This window comes from Maniola jurtina, chromosome 3 (genome assembly GCF_905333055.1).
Source record: "Maniola jurtina chromosome 3, ilManJurt1.1, whole genome shotgun sequence".
Taxonomy (NCBI): Eukaryota; Metazoa; Arthropoda; class Insecta; order Lepidoptera; family Nymphalidae; genus Maniola; species Maniola jurtina.
Window position 1 is genome coordinate 14,997,292 of NC_060031.1, and position 18,614 is coordinate 15,015,905.

Sequence of the window (18,614 nt, forward strand, 5' to 3'; positions counted from 1 at the left end):
TTCTTTTGAAAATTTTTTATTGGTCTTAATAAGCTTAATCTGCCTTTATTAGGTGATACGTTGTTCGTGTGGAACTTTTGGCATAGGTATTATTTGTCTACTCAATTACGAGTCCACTTAGCAGTTTCGATCAAACGGACGGGCATGACGTTTGCATCCGTCGACGTATCGTGTCTTCCAGCAATTAGTCGATCTCGCACTGTTGCTCAACACATTGTCGGGTTTATGAAGTTTCTAACGATTACGATAACTGTATAATTCTCTACGGCTGTTAAAAGTATTGCCAAATTTTTTCAGTTGTCGAGGACAATTTGTGGTTTTAATTTTGCTGATGCTATTATAATCATGAAGCTGGACCGGAGGATACTTTAAGGCTGAGATCTATAGGGCGCACTTTAACTTTGCTCAGACTTAAGACACTTAAAACGAGACAGCGTTATACCACACTGGCATAAATCTGTCTCGTTTTAACGTAAACTTAAGTCTAAGCAAAGTCAAAGCGCGACTTTAGACTCGATCGCTTAATCCAAAGAAACTCAGTTTTGTAAGTTTGAAAACTTTCTTCAATTGCAATAAAACTCTTACCTTTCAATTTCAACGATAACAACGAAGCATTCTAAAGGGACACGTTTTATTTGGCTTATTCTTACATCAGCAAACGTCAAAAACCCGGCAAAGCTTAATATTTGATTTTTAATACAATTAATTAACTTTTCCGCTTATTGGAGCTTTCCTTAGGCTATTTTGTATGTCAAAGTGTTTAGAATGGTAAAAATCCCATGGGAATGCTTTGATTTTCCGGGATAAAACACAAGACCCTCCTTTGGGCTTCGCTGTAGTCGGGTAAAAAGTAGCCTGTCACTTTCCAGATCTTTAACTATAACCATGCAATAAAATACGTCGATCTGTTGCCATGTTGCATCATGATTGAGGGACAAATCAACAAACAAACACACTTTCGCATCTATAATATGGGTAGTGATATGTATTATATACCCAGAGAACATACCGGGGCGTGGACGAAGATATCCAAGTACAAATGTATCAACAAAATGACTACTAGTATGAAGCAAGTAAACTGCTGCTAATAAATCTAAAGCTATTATTACGACTAAAGTCTACAAATAAACACAAGATTAATATGACTAGGAAGTGTTAACACTCATTCTGTGAGTTAGCGAAATGAAAACGATTGTTTCGCGTGTACTCATTTCAAACCACGCGTATTTATTGCAACAAAACAAAGTATTCGCAGACGCTAACTGTATCAAGAGTAACCACCTGTTGCACTCGGATGGCGAAGTCGAACTATACTTCGACAGCGCCTCAAAGTTTTCTTGACACCTAGCCAACACTTTTACTTGGGACTTGTTACGTGTTATGTCTGGAATTTTATGAACACTCATTGTTATTGGAGAACCTTATTTTATCTCGATAAGTATCTGGAGAGGCGAAGAAATGTAGTGAACTTTGCTATAAAGCGAAAAGCATTCTAACAAAGGGGAGGTTTTGCATTGCCTTGCAGGTCATTGATGCATAAAAGCACTGCTTACCCGTCAGCATACATCATGTAGTAGATTATAGATACAACAATACGATCATATTTCACAGATGGAGAAAGTATTTTGAGACATCGCGTCGACTACAGCTTCGTAACATGGGCAAGCAACCGTTAAGGTGGATCGGCGACCTGGTTAAAGTGACGGGCAAAAATACCATGATACCGCGCAAAATTGATTACATGCTAGAAAAGGTATAATAGCCGTTAGGTGGGTTAGGTAGGATTTGACAGGACTGAAATATCGTCATTTTTTCCACCGACCTCGGAATATCGGACAGCAAAATAACAAAATAGCAAAAAGTGCGAATGTGGGACGACCTGAATGCATATAGGGATAGGGGGAAGTCCCGTAACGCCGGACGGCACCTACCGCCGGACAGTCGTACTATCCAAGCAAGTATAAAGCTGTTCGATTCAAACTACTAGTGAAAGGGGCGCGGGGGGTACATAGCTACAGGATCACGCGCCGCAGCTCGACAGTGACGCGCATAGCCGTAGAGGGAGAGGGTGTGTGTTGTTTTTGGCGGGAACGCGCGGTGTCACGTAAGATCAACGTAAGTAGTTCTGGCACATTTATGCATTTATATTTTAATGGTAGTCGATAATTGAAGTAGCATTTGATTGCTATCCGTAAACCGATATAATATTATTTGATTTTTGAAACCATTTCGGTAGGTTTACCTAATGTACGATATTGTCTGTCCCTTAGTACCGGACACTAAGTCGTCCCCTAGCACCGGACAATGATTTTTTTTTAATTTCTTGTAACAGTTTACGTTATTTAATTTATTTATTTAATTTTCTTTTAAGGTATAGACAAAAGAAGAGAAACGAAATGGAAGACAAGAAAAAGAAAGGATCGTGGGAGCAACAGAGCTTACAAACAGCTAATGATAAGGTTTTGTCCAAGGAAATGAGTGTAAGACAAGCTGCAATGGTTCATCAAGTTCCTAAAAGCACTTTACATGACAAGATAAAAGCGTTAAAACGTGGAGACGAAGTGTCGATGAAGCCAAAGTTGGGTAGATTCACTCATACCTTCTCAGAACAGTATGAACAAGTCTTAGTAGAACACGTCAAAGATTTATCTAACAGATGTATGCCGCTCATGAAAAAAGAGTTTTTGAAGCTAGCCTACGACTTAGCTAAAGAAATGAAGATCCCTCATCGATTTAATAAGGAGAAAGGAAGTGCTGGTAAACATTTTTACTACGACTTCATGCGAAGGCATTCTGACATTTCGCTGAGAACACCGGAATCGACAAGCATGATGCGCGCTGTTGGATTTAACAAACCACAAGTCGATTTATTTTATGATAATCTTGAAAGACTGATGACACAATTCAAATTCCCACCCTCAAGAATTTACAACTGTGATGAAACTGGTGTCAGTTGCGTGCACAGACACCAAAAAGTCCTCGCCTCAAAATCTATCCGTCAGGTCGGAAAGCTCACGTCTGCTGAAAGGGGCAAAAACATAACAGTTTTGTTCTGTATGAGTGCTAACGGTCACTACATACCGCCATTTTTTGTCTTTCCAAGGCAAAGGATGAACGAAAGGCTTATGATTAATGCTCCTGCTGAGAGCGTAGGCGTAGCCCAGCCAAAAGGGTGGATGAACAGTGACCTTTTTCTGCAATATCTAAGAATATTTATCAAACACACGCAACCGACCAAGGAAAACCCCGTACTGCTTCTGCTAGATGGCCATTGCAGCCACAAGACACTGGCGGTGATCAACTTTTGCAGAGATCATCACACCCACTTGTTAAGTTCACCACCACACACTACCCACAAGCTCCAGCCTCTGGATAGGACTTTCATGAAGCCATTTAAAGATGCTTACAACCAGCGATGTGATGTGTGGATGAGAACAATTAATGCTGGATCTCGAATAACGGACTACGACATTGCTGGTTTGGTCAAAGAAGCATTTACAAAAGTAGCTCGACTGGACATTGCAGTGTCTGGATTCAAATGCACGGGATTTCAAATTTCATTCAAATCCATTCGACCGACATATATTTTCTGATCTGGATTATCTGGCTGCTGACATGACCAATATACCACAAGAACAAATAGAAACTCCATTAAACGCACCAAATACTGGAGAAGCTGTTGTGTTGTCAAACTCAGTCGTAGAACAGCCAGAAACCTCATTAAGCACACTGATCATTGAAGGAGATTCAGCTGCTGTTGGCGGATCAGTTTTGGTCAGTCATGCTGACATGCCTAGTAATGTAGTTGAAGACGAATTTATGGAAGAACCTACACAATCCGTTAGTGAGCTTATAGCCACAAGCCCCATACCTTCAACAAGTTCTGCGCCAGATCTCGTTCAGTTAATCCATAAATTATCACCATTGCCTGACGCTGCAAAAAAACGAACTGCAGCTCGAAAAAGGAAATGTGAACGAAGTGAAATTCTAACGTCATCACCATACAAAAAAGTTGTAGAAGAAAAAGAAAACGGAAAAGAAAATATCGTGAAAAACAAAAAGAAGGAAATAGGATCTAAGTTTAAAGTAGCGATTGAAGTCAATGTAAAACAAACCAAAGGAAAACAAGCTAAAGGTGTGAAGTCTAAAATGAAAAATGGAGATAAAGCTAAGAAAGTGGAACTACAAGAACAAAAATCTAACACAGACACAACAATTTGTGTACTTTGCCAAGAAGATTATGTCGAAGACTGGATCCAATGTTCATCATGTCTTGGGTGGGCACATGAAGGATGTGCAGACATTCCAGAGTGTGGAGATGGCTACATATGCGATCGATGCATACTTTTGTGTAATGTCCGGTGCTAGGGGTTTGGCACAAATACCCGTCCGGCACTAGGTGCCACATTTTAAAATTATATTTTTTGTTACCAAAGTTTAATTAATGGTATTAATTTTGTTTTGAGCAGAGGTTGCTTTTTTTTAATTTTATTTGATTTGTATCTTTGTTACCTACTCTAAGTCATTAATAAATATACATTCCTGAAAATGTTTTTTATTTTATTCATAAAAAACCTTAGGTGTCCGCCACTAGGGGACTTCCCCCTAAGGGCAATTCTGTCCTGTCAACCATCCTCATTGTTTTTCCGGAATCTAATATAAATCTAATACACCACGGGGAGGATTAGGTAATCACAGTCACAGAAGGTAGCGCCCGTCTACCGGCTGGCGTGATTTGCTGTACCTACTTATTATTTAAAAATTCGTTAAACACAAAACTTTCGCCGAATCCCGAATAGTTTGACTGTCATTTTTTTTTTAAATAAAATAGCGAGGAAACGAGCAGGTGGGTCACCTGATGTTAAGTGATTACCGCCGCTCATGAACATTTGCAGCACCAGAGGTAGGTACCGCTGATGCGTTGCCGGTTGCCGGCCTTTCAAGAATTTGTTGGTCCGCCCCTTGAATAACCTCACGTTGTAATCTATCTAGTATTTACCCCGAACTCGAATCATTTGCCGAAACTCGATATTGGAGCCGTTCCATTAGTACCAATGTCGCATAGCTTTGGGTTTCATAATAATAATGTACGAAAGCGAATAATTCATTAGATTAATATTTAATCTCAAGTTCGCTCGGTCCCCGTTGCTGAGCTCTCCCCGAGTCGTTACTCGCAGCGCGGCGGATAGAATGACGTCGCACGATGTTAATCTTTCGCGTAATTGTTACCGTTGATACATCTCCTCAGGGCTTGTTAAACGAGCTGTTAAGTTTAGCCATTAAGCTGCCAGCGCGGCGAAACACTGTGTACTAAGCTCTTAGGATACGTCCAGGCTTAGACAAGTGTAAGTTTATGAGTAAACAAGACTTGTTCACTTTGCGTTAGCGTTGTCTATTTTGTACAATAGTCCAGCCCTTTTTGGGTTGTTAAAGAGTCTTTTTAGTGAAGAGCTATCTGGAAAAAGGTTTCACTTGACACTGATGGCGCTAGTAATTTTTCCGTACCTAGCTAGGTCCTACACATATGGATGGTAAGAAATTTTCCCGTAGTCATCGATATTGAAAGTATCCCAATAGAAAATGTACAATTGTACTTACTTTAATATTTGATTTTAAATCACAACTTCGCGGTTGAATCTCGTTACGAAAGCTATACGAAACATGGCGTCATATGAACGCAGCCTTATAATGAAAATAGATAGATCGCTATATTCAAGCGTCTCACCGTGAAATTCGAATGACGACACCGTTTATTGGAAAGAAGATTAATTATTCCACTAATTATACTAGAGTAATGCGAGTTAGGCTGACCTCACCTTGTTTCAGCTCCTAATAGTCTCTACTGTTTGAGAGCAACCACTCAATCGTAATCAATTAGATTTTAGAAGATCATAATATGTATTCATCGTAGCATATTGGAATTTAAAACATTAATCGATTATGGAGTAGGAGTATTCTTTATGTATACTTTTATAATCCATTACTCTACTAAACATGTCACTATTAAGAATGTTAGTTATATACATTTGGAAGGAAAAAAGAGGAGAGGAAGACCAAAGGCGGATAGATTGCGTGACAGAGGATATGTGTGAAAAAGGGGTAGAAAATGCGTTGACATACCTATGACAGAAGTGAGTGGAAGAAAAAGACATGTTTCAAATATCAGTCTTATTCTATCAGGTAGTTCTGATTTTATTCATATTTTTATCCCTCATGTACAATGGATTCTTTTCTATACGCCCTTATGTTATGTTTATGTTATAAAAACGTCGATATGTTGAGATAAGTTGGAATTCGCTCAGCAGTAAAAAGGTTTGTAAAGATAGTTATGAAGAATTTAACTTAGTCCTCAGTGCCTTGTCCATGAAAAATGGAACTCCTGTAGGTACACTATTTTATGTATGTAGCTATAAAGTATAAACCTAGCATACTCTAGTTCTGTAATTGGATAGTAAACCTCTATCGTGGACGCTTCCCATTAACGTACGAGCTTGCAGCTTGCCAGGTAATTTGGTTTCATACGATAATATGGTGGCTGGGCCATATCGGCATCGGCTCAAAATTATTAAATATGGTTATCAACCGACCAAGGTCTAGTCGTTAATATTGATTTACCATTGTAAGTTAGCACATATTATGAGTACATGCTCCGCCTGCGTAAATGACCCGCACGGGTTAAAGGCGTTGGTATCCTATCAGCTTTTTATTATGTAGCCTACACAAGTGTCTCAACTTGCGCCAGCTACACGAACTGTGTACAGGTATCCTTAGATAGCCTGTCTAGGCTATCGAAAATATGGAAACATTCACAGCGCCATAAAAAACTTAAAACTAGTATAAAGGAAAGTAAAACTCACGGCTCGCAATGAGTTCGGGCGCGACCAATCCGTTGAGGTCGGGCTCTTCGCCGTACCAGAAGATCCAGAGCTCCTTGGAGGCGCGCAGGGAGAGCGGCGGCGGCGCGGACATGCCGATGTCCAGGTCGAGCGGCGCGGGCGCCGGCACGCGCCGCCACACGCACAGGATGTCGCCGGCCAGGCAGCGCGCGTAGCTGGCGATGACGGGGTCGGCGAGCGGCGCCGCGCCCTCCTCGCCCTCGCCGCACCCGCCACCGCCGCCGCTCGACTCTCCCCACACCAGTTTACGCCATTTTATGCCATACAGCTCCGTCTGGAAAGAGGGATCACCGTTAAGTACTACTGATCTGTATTTCTAGAAACGAGTTAGAAATCTAACTTTGCTTGTCAGCTTTTGGGAAGCTTCCAAATTCCACAGTGCTTGAAGATCAAAGTCTTCGAACAGTGCATGTTGCCAGTTATGTGACATGATTATGGATCCGAGACAAAATGCTCGCTAACAATATAATCGCTAGATAATACTGTAATCTAAGAAACAAACCAAGTTGGTTAATCTGACGTACAACTTTAGAGAATTTATCGGGTGGTTAGACCAGTTTGATCAAAAGTTTATTTAAAAAATCGTCAAATCAATCGAATCGCAATCGAAAGTCTAAAAGATTGCAACATTTTATTAATCCTAATTTAACCACGTATCATGAGCATAATACGGACCAATTTATATTTAAAAGGCAAATGAAACCAAACTCGAGTATAAAATATATTTAGTAGTAAGGAATGTCGGCTTCCTCGTTGCTGCTACCTATATTGTTGATTACCTTGCGAGTTGCGACTTACGTAAAACGTGCATACGTAATGTATAAAATATTAATTTTAATACATTACATATATAGTAATTATAAAAAAGAGAAAGAAGAGAAGTAATGTCCGTGTGTCAATTTAATCGACACTATTTTGTGCATAATAGTTTTTGATTTATCGAGCAAAATGTTGGAAAAAATACCCGAATACGGAACCCTCAGTGCGCGAGTCTGACTCGCACTTGGCCGGTTTTTTATTATTATTTATATGGGTTAAGCAGCGCGGCCGCAGCGCGGCACTTTGCCGCAAAGGCCCGGATGCCCTAAAGCTGCTTAATTAGTTACCAATTAAATAAATAATTCGGATCTTGTCTTGAACTTCATCTATTGACATCGAGTAGTTTACAGTTGTGTAGTATGCTGTATAAGCTTCGATATTAGCAACATCGCAACACCACACATATTAGAGGCGACCTTGTGCATGCAAATACGCAGCGCGTCGGGTCAAAAACCCTGCGCCGCGATGTAAAGAGACGATTATAATAAAAGGACTCTAGAACAAACATGTAACAAATCTGCCTCCGCTAAATCGTGCTAATTACCTTTTGAAATCGGAAAGGAATATTTTTTTATTATTTCATCATCATCATCAGCCTGTGCACTTCTATATGTGGATATCGTTGGTGCTGGAGGGTGTCCTACATTACGCTTGCTTAAATACGCGGTCTCCAATCAAGGACTTTCTGGCTCAAACGGCCATCGATTCTAGGACAGGCATGGCCTACGCACTGCCACTTCAGCTTGGGCTTATCTTAACTTGATTTCATTAATTTGCAAGTTTCGAGAAATGTTAATTCTTACTCGTAAATGTTCTCTAAAGATATATTTTTACCACTTTTATTTCAAAGTCATACAAAGCGTCATTATGAAAACCAGAATGTAATAGGTACCTACGAGACATTACGAGGTTAAATTGTCTGTGGGTACATACAACAATTACTAAGATAATTTGTTGGAGAGCTCCACAACTAATACGGATCAGAAGGTGAGCGTCTTGTTGCTAAGCGGCGGTCGAATATGAATAGCCCGTAGAGGGTCAACGTCTTCGTCCCGCCGCCAACATCTGCAGCGGAAGGGGTCCAAAGTTCCACGCACCTGGCTGGCGCGCGTGGGGTCGCATCGACCTAGCGCGATAAGGGGGACGGGTTCGTATTCGATGTTAGTTTAGAATATTCGATAAAAGCTGCGTTTCAGACTAATGACTAGCGAGGTTAATATATTCTGAGCTAAGATGGAACTAAGAATAAGAAATAAGTTCAATTTTAATTGTGTAGATTACTTGATAGCAAGTAGTAACGATTTGGGTCCAGATTTAAGTGAATATTTTTCTCGAATTTTATGTGTTACACTTGAAGCACTTTGAAAGCATGTTTTACTTTTAGGTATAGGACGCCCTCTACAGGTATAGTAGGCGCGAGGATACCTACTACGTAGCTAGGTAGCTAGTCAAAATGTAGTGAAGCGATACTATACTTGTCATACGGTAGAGAATGTAATAGGGTCTATGACCATAATCATAACGAGCGGTTAAGTTAATGAGAAAGAATGCGCGGGCGCACGATCGCTGTTTAGGTGGTCGTCGGAGGCCGGCCGCTTTCTAACGCCCGATGCGTTCGCGCGGGACAAACTCACTTTCTATCGTTATTTAGTTACTACTTAATAACGCTAGTACGAAGTTTTATACTGGTGTGATCCAGAAAACACTGAGCAATTGATTAATTACTCAAAAATTATTCTATCATTAATATTGATTAATCAATTGCTCACCGGCCCAAAGAGGCCAGTCTATTTTTATTGTGATGGTTGTCGTTAATATTAGGCTTTAGGGATATTATATTGTGAAATTCGAGCTACGAGTACCTAATGCCAGCTACGGGAGGTAGCCATGAGTATAACACAATGTGTAGCGAATCCAAATTCGAAAAATACGGACCGAGTAAATTTTGTACGCAATTCTGCTGTTAGGGACATTTGAACCGAATCCGTGAAAACGCGGTTTCTTACGGAGGTATAGTTCTTGATTCTACGGTCATTTCGAGTCGATTTCCTTCGATTGACACGTTCTAAACAGGTGCGCTCCATCTTAGGCTGCATCATCACCTAATACCTAATTCAAGCGTATGCCTATATAGTTAAAACAATCTGATCGGAACAGAGCACAAGATACTATATCATAGAGCCAAGAAGCCATAAGGCGAAACTTTGCCAAGAAGAATCAGCGGCCATTTGAATTTAATACAAGAAATAGAGTGCGACTCCCGACCACCGTGCGAAACCATTGATTCCCGAGTTAGCTCTCAACCATTTCTGGAGTAAACTTACGTAATGGCGAGTTCTCACTACGCCGCACAAGGGAGGTGTCTTCCCAGACCAATAGATGATCAACTGAAACAACAAATGCATCTGGGTGTCTTCTGAATGGACGAATTGTCCACGCAAGTCTGTGTTCCAGTTTCTGTTCAAACGCTCGGTCCGGATCCGCCGAAGTGGTACTCGCCGTAACGTTTCCGAAGTTCTACAAGTGCAGTTATACTATACACAAATGAGGGTAGTTCGTCAAAGAGCCGTTGACTACAATGTGAGCTAGCTGAATTTAATTAAGTACAGAAACAATTACACACGATTTCTGGAAATAGGGCACACTTCGAAGTTTTAGTTGACTCGACTTGCCATGCCAGAATCGAGCCAACTTGACCACCCGATAGGTAACCTAGGTACTTTTGGTTTATAATAGTTTATCATCTTAAGTTATACCTACTAATTAATACTAATGGGCCATTGCCTGAAATAAAGTTCATTTATTTTATTTTTATATAGGATTACACTTGGTAAATGCTTTCTAATCTAACATTTCAATCGTTAATATCAATTATGTTAATAAACTTCCTACAATCTATATATCAGGTATTGTGTAATCTACAAAGTAGCATGTTTTCGTGTTTCATTCGATTTCTGTAAATTAAATTAAAAAAAAAAAAAAAAAAACTCTTGTCACTTTGACCACCAAGCCAACACGGCTAGCTAAAAGTAGGGCAATAAAGGAAAAATTTCGAATTACCTATGAATCGTTTCATTAATGAGTTCTAATCTAGCATTTCAATTATAAACATCACAATGAGATCGAATCATCGTTTACTTTATTAGGTACCTACCTACTATAATAGTTGAACTACTTCCACGTAAGTACCTGCCTACAATCTTGTAGGAGACGAAAAAAGTAAATAAAATGTACACAATCAAATTAACAGTTGACTGTAAACAATGTAGGTCCGTAAAGCGAGCATAACCGAGAACGGAAAAAACTGCATGTCCAAAAAAGTCGAACACCGCTAGTCGAGAGCGAGACGGGTGTAGCGCGGGGGAAAGGGTCGGCGAGTCGCGAAAGTGAGAGGAAGCTAGGCGGCGCGGCAACCGCGCACGGTTACGTTACTCGGGTAAACAAGTAACCAAACAATCGGGGATGACGGCGACGCGAGCTGCGCGTGCGCCGCGTTGAGCCGACCATGCACTTCGCTACTGCATTTTTGTTTTGTGACGTCACTGTTGTCTGTTTTGGGTGTATTTTGCGTACAAAACTTGTAACAATCGTAATTCGTCATTAACGCCGCTTCTTGGTATAGAAATTGACAGTTATCAGAAAATTAAACAAGAATTACCTACTTCAAATTCAATCTTATTATAATATAAATATAAAATTATGCGAAAATCTGTCTGCTATGATTTACGGCCCATCCATTTAACTGATTTTCACGTAGGCTACTTTTTGTCCGGGAAATTACAGAGTTCCCACGGGATTTTAGAATACCTAAATCCACGTGGATAAAGAACTATTTCGTACTCCTTGTATTCCGGAGACGGATATAGGTTCTTTTTATCCCGGAAAAGGCAGAAAAAATAATAATCAAGTGAATTATGAAATTTATTTGAAAATTATTTTATCCAAATACCGATTGTCGTGTTTATGATTGTCAATGTTATGCGCACGTTTTTGATATAGATAATAAAATCACGCTTAGAATAATTTCCCCATTTCCCTGTCGTCACCCGGCGCGTGACACGAACTCTGCATGTCGGCCACTTCCGCGAACGCCTTCGATACGGATTGCGCGTATCATTTGACATTCACTACGCTCACCACGTCTTTGGCTACTTGGGAGATTATCCCAGAATCATTATCATGATCAACCCATCACCGGTCCACTACTGAGCACAGGTCTCCTCTCAAAATGAGAAGGGTTTAGGACCTAAACCCTACTTTTGGCTATAGTCCGCCACGCAGGCCAAATACGGATTGGCCACACACAACTTTGAGAACTCTTAAGGCATGCAGGTTTCCTTCACCGTTAAATAGATATTTAATTGCTTAAAAAGCACATAACTCCGAAAAGGGAGACTCTGACAGACGGACGGACGGACAAGTGAAATTTCACTCAAGTAGACTTCGAGACCTCGCTTCGCTCGGTCAAGAGTAATTTACTAGCGAATCTTTGGCAATAATGCTTTTAACACCTATCAGTAGTGCTGTTTTTTTTTGGAATTTACATTATTGTAGTCATGATGTAATACATATACCTACTAATTATTATTTTACACCTGTGCTGTACGGTATGCACGGCACAACTAAGTAAATATAGCAGAATGTTGCTTTTGTTCTAACTAGATTTCAAATAAGTAAGTGTAAAATAACTACTTATTAGTTATGTAATTTAATTTCTGAAAGTTTTGCTACATCAAGTTAGTTGTTTTACGTTGGGTTAGCAATAATAAAATGCCTTGAAAGTTACCAAAAGAATTGTCCCGAAAAATCGTTTTCTTACCTTGGTAGCCCTACTTTCCAATTTTCTCAAGCCAAACTCATCTCTAGCCGTATAAGATACCGGTTATTATGGAATACGGCATTTCTACGTTCACGGTATTGTGGTATGTATAGCGAAGGTACTGTTACTACGCGTGAAGCAGCGATATTCTGAAATCAATGATCGAGATAACACATGTACGTGGAGTTGCATCGTATTGTTTGTTCTGAATCTTGTAACGTTCTCCAGTTCTGTTATTGTTTGTGTTTGACTTCTGAGCTCGATTATTATACTATAGTTGTACGGAATAACATTACGAAATCAACAGCGAAAAAATTGTGTGTGCCTTTCAACGTAAACCTCGTCAATATATCCAAACATTGCAAAGCTTTATTTGAAAGTAGAGAGAAAAAAATGAAGCGGCGCGGTGGTTAGAGACTATAACCTCGTAAGTTCGTAGACGTCGCTTCTAACTTTGTGCTTTGCTAAAACGCTAGGGGGTAGGAGTTAGGATTGATAAGATTGCGTTTATATTGTAGATTCTAGCTAACAGCGAGGTGCATTATTGACCCTCTTTTCCCTTGGTTGGAGATCATAATTCCTAGACTCCCTTCATTCACGACCTCCTTCACGAGCCTCTAAGTTAAAGAGAAGTTAAAACACTTAAAAGTCAGTCGGGAAAGGAACAAGGTCTTCACTTAGTAGACAACGTAGCCAGTTTAATGACAACATCACGGAATGTGACGCAACTCAAACTGTTCACTAAAATGTGTTACAAGCGAACTAAATAGACTACAGGCCCATGTTTAAAAATGGGTGGGTCATATGAACCACCAGGTGACGTATACAGGACGATATAAGAGCATAAAATAATAAGTTTCAGCACTATGCCGTCACTTGTAAGCTGTCCAACAGAGTGCTGGTGAGAATTGAAAAGTGCAGGTAGAGTGAGTACATTTTGGTCATATATTTTTGTACGGCATTTTTACCATCGATAGATCCATGAAAAATAATAAGAAAGCGCGCAGTGCCGTAAAAAAATGGTGCGCCACAAAGTCAGTAAATGTTTTGATTTTCTGACAATTTCCGGGGTAAATTTGGTCATTTAATTCTGTACGGCACTAGTTTCATATTGTTTCAATACAGCCTCTAATCCATTATTCCGCAACGCCGTACAAAAATCATGCGACAAGGGGAAAAAATTGAGGGTAGCAACCCCCTCTCTTTCCGTGGTCCGGGGGGTGATTTGAAACAACATAAAATTAATTTATTTTGAAAGTGTTTTATGCATAGATAATATTTTTTTACATGCCGTACATTTTCGTTGGTCCAAAGGTTTGTAGGGGATGTGGATATTATATACACACCCGTTCACTTCAGTTAGACGGCATAGTGATTTTATCATATTATCAATTGTTCTCTTCAAAAATATGTTAATGCCGTACAGTATCAGATGGCCATAAAGTACTACCCTTAAAATGGTAGCGTCATTTTCATCAGCCTAAAAGATATGGTCTGCATTAAAATGTACGGCATAATTTTTTCCTAATTTATTTATCTTAATACTATTTAAAACAAGGGAAAAGCGTAGAAAATTGCTATATTTTATTAATCTATGAATATTTAAACTTTTGCAATAATTTGAAAAATTTCAGTTTTTGTATTTATCTATAATTTTTTTTAGAACAGTTTCTTTTGAACGGCAATACTATATAACAATAGTATTTTACACTATCATGTTAAAAAAAAGTTGCCGTACAGAGTCAAATGATTTTACAGCTTTAAAAATTAAGTATACCATGAAATTAAGATAATTATTGATACACATTCAAATGAACACTAATTTTTTTACGGCATTATTTTTAATAGTACTTTTGAGTGCTAGATAATGTTTTGGAACCAAAGCCGTACTTTCTCAAATCACCCCCCGGACCACGGAAAGAGAGGGGGTTGCTACCCTCAATTTTTTCCCCTTGTCGCATGATTTTTGTACGGCGTTGCGGAATAATGGATTAGAGGCTGTATTGAAACAGTATGAAACTAGTGCCGTACAGAATTAAATGACCAAATTTACCCCGGAAATTGTCAGAAAATCAAAACATTTACTGACTTTGTGGCGCACCATTTTTTTACGGCACTGCGCGCTTTCTTATTATTTTTCATGGATCTATCGATGGTAAAAATGCCGTACAAAAATATATGACCAAAATGTACTCACTCTACCTGCACTTTTCAATTCTCACCAGCACTCTGTTGGACAGCTTACAAGTGACGGCATAGTGCTGAAACTTATTATTTTATGCTCTTATATCGTCCTGTATACGTCACCTGGTGGTTCATATGACCCACCCATTTTTAAACATGGGCCTGTAGTCTAAAAACAGAATCTAAACAAACTACTTTTCTTGCGTCTTTGAGTGTGAACTTTTACTTATTAAGTATGTCGTATTAGTTACTCTACATTGCTTAAATAGATACTCAGGAAGTTATGTTATGTTATAAGCAAAAGTTTGTCTTAGATGCTGTCGAGAGAAGAAACGTGGCAACGATACGGTCAATTGCGTAATGCTATAATGATGAAAAGAGGAGATAGAGACGAAGAAAAGTAGAAGACAAAGAAAAACTAGAGAGCCAGCGCGAAGTAAGTAATGCTATGCAGTTCCGTGCTGACATGGAACACAAGGAGGAGCTTATTCCATCCAAGTTGAGACAGAAATTTTTCTTCCCCGCGAGAACAAAATGTTTCTTTACGACAAAACGGCTGAAGATTGAACGAATTCTTGTAGGTCGTTGGAGGTATTTTTTCACCACTTGCAACCAATTTTTTCGCTTAGTTTATAAATGACTATTGTTTTTTAAAGAATGCCTAAAAAGTATAACAATTACGCAAAAAGCAGAATTATAAAAAGATCTCAATTTTCAAATATGGCGATGGTCTTCAGTCTTCACTTTTGAAACACATAGTAGATATAGGAAATTTTCCCAATGTCTCTATTACTAAGCGGGAGTCAAACACATTCCTCCGACAACTACATAATATGAGTAGATCGACATCGCCAGGGGCGGTGTGGGCGGTAACGACTTACGATTTACATGTGCACTTCTCACTCTCTCGTATCGGTATTATCATGTGGGCGACCGAGACGGGGATAGAGGTTAGTGAATTATGCTGTTTATCTAGCGAATTTACATTGATAAAACAATTACCTTTGACCCGAGGCCTTTCAAATTAGTAATAGCAGAGTGAACTAGTAATGGTGACAAGGCGACAAATTATTATCAATGTCTAATATTATGATTTTCCATTATAGGTATAATATGCGACAGGTTGAAATGGCAATTGGGGAGGGAACGCCCCGCACAACCTCCGCGCTAACCCGATGCAGGCGAGCGCGGGTGACGTGTGGGTATGCGGAGCATCCCCCCGCCTCATACCCCGATCGCCATCTCAACCTGTCGCAGATCATAAATAGTAGGTACTCGAATTTCTACATATTTTTTAAAATATTAAGTAAAATTTTGCTTTTTAAAAAGGGTAGGTAATTGTTGGGTTTCTCGCCGATTCTTCTCAGCAGGATCAGCTTTTCGAACCGGTGAAAGAGTATAGGCGCAAGTTTGAATTTAAAAAATGTGTTTACCACAGTCAAACATAGAGTAATGGACTCCTACTGTAGTTTTCTTACCGAAAATTCTACTAAAGAATCTATAAAAACTTTTTCTCTGAAAGTAGCTCTACCAATCAAATGACAAGCTAGCTGCTAGTTTATACAAAAAGTAGCTCTGGCGCCGAATATAACGAAGTCTACAACAATCTAAGGGGCCGATATCAAAGCGCAACCAACACCCAATGATATTGTTATGCGCCGAACGCGTCTCGAGGCACGCGTCTCCGAGCGTGAGGTCAGGCTAATAGGGTTCCCACTTCCCACCCTCAGCCATGTTCTTATCTAATAGACATATTATGTTGTACATACTAGAAGGATACCCGACGTGCGCTACTACGCTAAAAAAATAATGTACCTAATGCATTGTTATAGTGGTCTAAAATCCTCGCATTATTGACTCTTTGGGGCACATCAGTTGCATCAAACATTTTTTGTGTTTTATATATGTACTAGCGACCCGCCCTGGCTTCGCACGGGTAGCGTATTACAATTTTCGTAGGGATCTCTAATTTTGTTGAAAATAAAATATAGCCTATGTCACTCAGGAATAATATAGTCTTCTATTGCTGAAAGAATTCTCAAAATCGGTTCAGTAGTTCCAGAGATTACTTCCCACAAACAAACTTTATCTCTTTATAATAATAATGTAATATATTACACTGCGTCATATAATATATACAATATGGTCTGTATTTGATTGGTGTACATTAAGTTTTGAATTTTGATCGGCGTTAGGTAGCGCTTTACTCCGCAAACGAATTCTGACGATGCAACTTATAAAATCGGTAGTACTTGAACGTAATCGTGGCAGCAGTGGCAGCCCTAAGATCAGGTCCCGCGAGATTCAAGCGATGGTGCGGCGCGGCGCGGTGCCGGCAAATCGTTACCACGATACCTACTATTGTGAGATCGCATTCAAACAAAACTACAGCCTACCGATCTATGTTTGTTTATTGACTTTATTGCCACTCGGTCGCTGGTTAAAATTAATTGTTAGTTTAATCGCTCCATAAGGTTTTTAGAGTTCCGTACCTCAAAAGGAAAAAATAAACCCCTATAGGATACTTCCTAACTTCCTAAGGTAAACCTAGAATCATGAAATATGGCAGGTAGGTAGCAGGTCTTATACAATAGCAGAAGTAAAGGAAAAAATTCGAAAACCGAGAATTTGAAGTTACTTACGAGTACATCACAAAAAAATGTATTCATGAACATGAGTATTTTCAATTTTCAAAGTAAGATAACAGCTGTGCCAAATGGGGTATCCATATGAAATGGCTTTATTATTTTTATGCATACCTAATAGGTTTTGATTTATCGTGCAAAGTGCAGAAAAAAAAAATAACCGAGTGCGCGAATCTGACTCGCACTTGGCAGTTTTTTTTTCTTAGTTCATTTTTATATCATTGCTAAGTATAACCATTATAATAAAATTATTCTTTATCTTCTGTTGTGCCTATGAGCTTGTGTTCGCATTCAAACAAAATGATTGCCTCGTACGGTCTATGTTTCTTATCGACTTATTGCCACTAATCGGTCGATTGGTGGTTAAGATTAATTAATTGTTAGTTTAATCGCTGCGTAAGGTTCTTCATAGTTAATTTTTATATTATCATGAATAGCAAGTCAGATAGGTTCCTATATCATACTGTATCGAATCATAAAACTGTTTGTTTGATTTTGAAAGAACCTTTAAATTCTTATGAATTACATACATGCCCAAGACATGCCCAAGTTCTGGAGCAATATAACTTTGAATTAGGAAATTACTTGATAAGTATTTTTTATAATGTTTTAAGTTTTTTACTTGCCAAGGAAATAAACTTTCAACTGGCGATAGATTACATAAAATCCATTACCCAGCCCCTTAGCATGTCTTCATTCATCATTCATTCAGTAGATTCATCAGAAGTCATAGACACACGCAGTTCACGAAAATTGTATCAATTCAGACTTCCAGAGTCAATAGGATCTGTGGCATCCAGGATCCTTGCGGTTGGCATTCTAGTCCTGCTCCTGCTCAACCTTTTCAAAATTTGAACATTTTTCAAATGTAGATAGATTAGATAGATACCTAACCTATACAATAGACAATATCTCAGGCATGTTAGGTACAGGCCTGGGATACTAACCGATGCGTTGCGAGAGGTCGATTCTTGCAAATAAATATTAATTACGATTAAAATTAGTTCCCAATCACAGCTGTCAGGTACCAATGTGCAATATTTTGATTACAACGAGCCTCGCATTGTGTTCTATTGTTCGCACGCTTTAGTCGTGTCGTAATCGAGCGGAATTTAATAACTTAGTGCAAGGTTACTCATGCGACATGCCGGTCAACGAAAAGTCGCGATATTGTATGAAAAGTATGAACGAATACTCATGTACAATTAAAATGTAAATGTGTGTAAACTGTACGGTTCACATCTTGAAAAT

At 39.2% G+C, this 18,614-nt stretch overlaps 1 protein-coding gene across 3 annotated transcripts in view; it reads right to left on the reverse strand.

Annotated features, from left to right (window-relative positions):
• The window catches only part of LOC123881236 (mediator of RNA polymerase II transcription subunit 13), a 118,697-nt gene that overhangs the window by 77,130 nt on the left and 22,953 nt on the right, over positions 1-18,614 (reverse strand). For all 3 annotated transcript variants that reach the window (XR_006799438.1, XM_045929939.1, XM_045929938.1), the window contains exon 2: positions 6,858-7,170. Coding sequence is in view for 2 of the 3 variants with exons in the window: in XM_045929939.1 (XP_045785895.1) it covers positions 6,858-7,170 (313 nt within the window). In the remaining variant the exon portion in view is untranslated. The remainder of the gene's footprint in view (positions 1-6,857; positions 7,171-18,614) is intronic.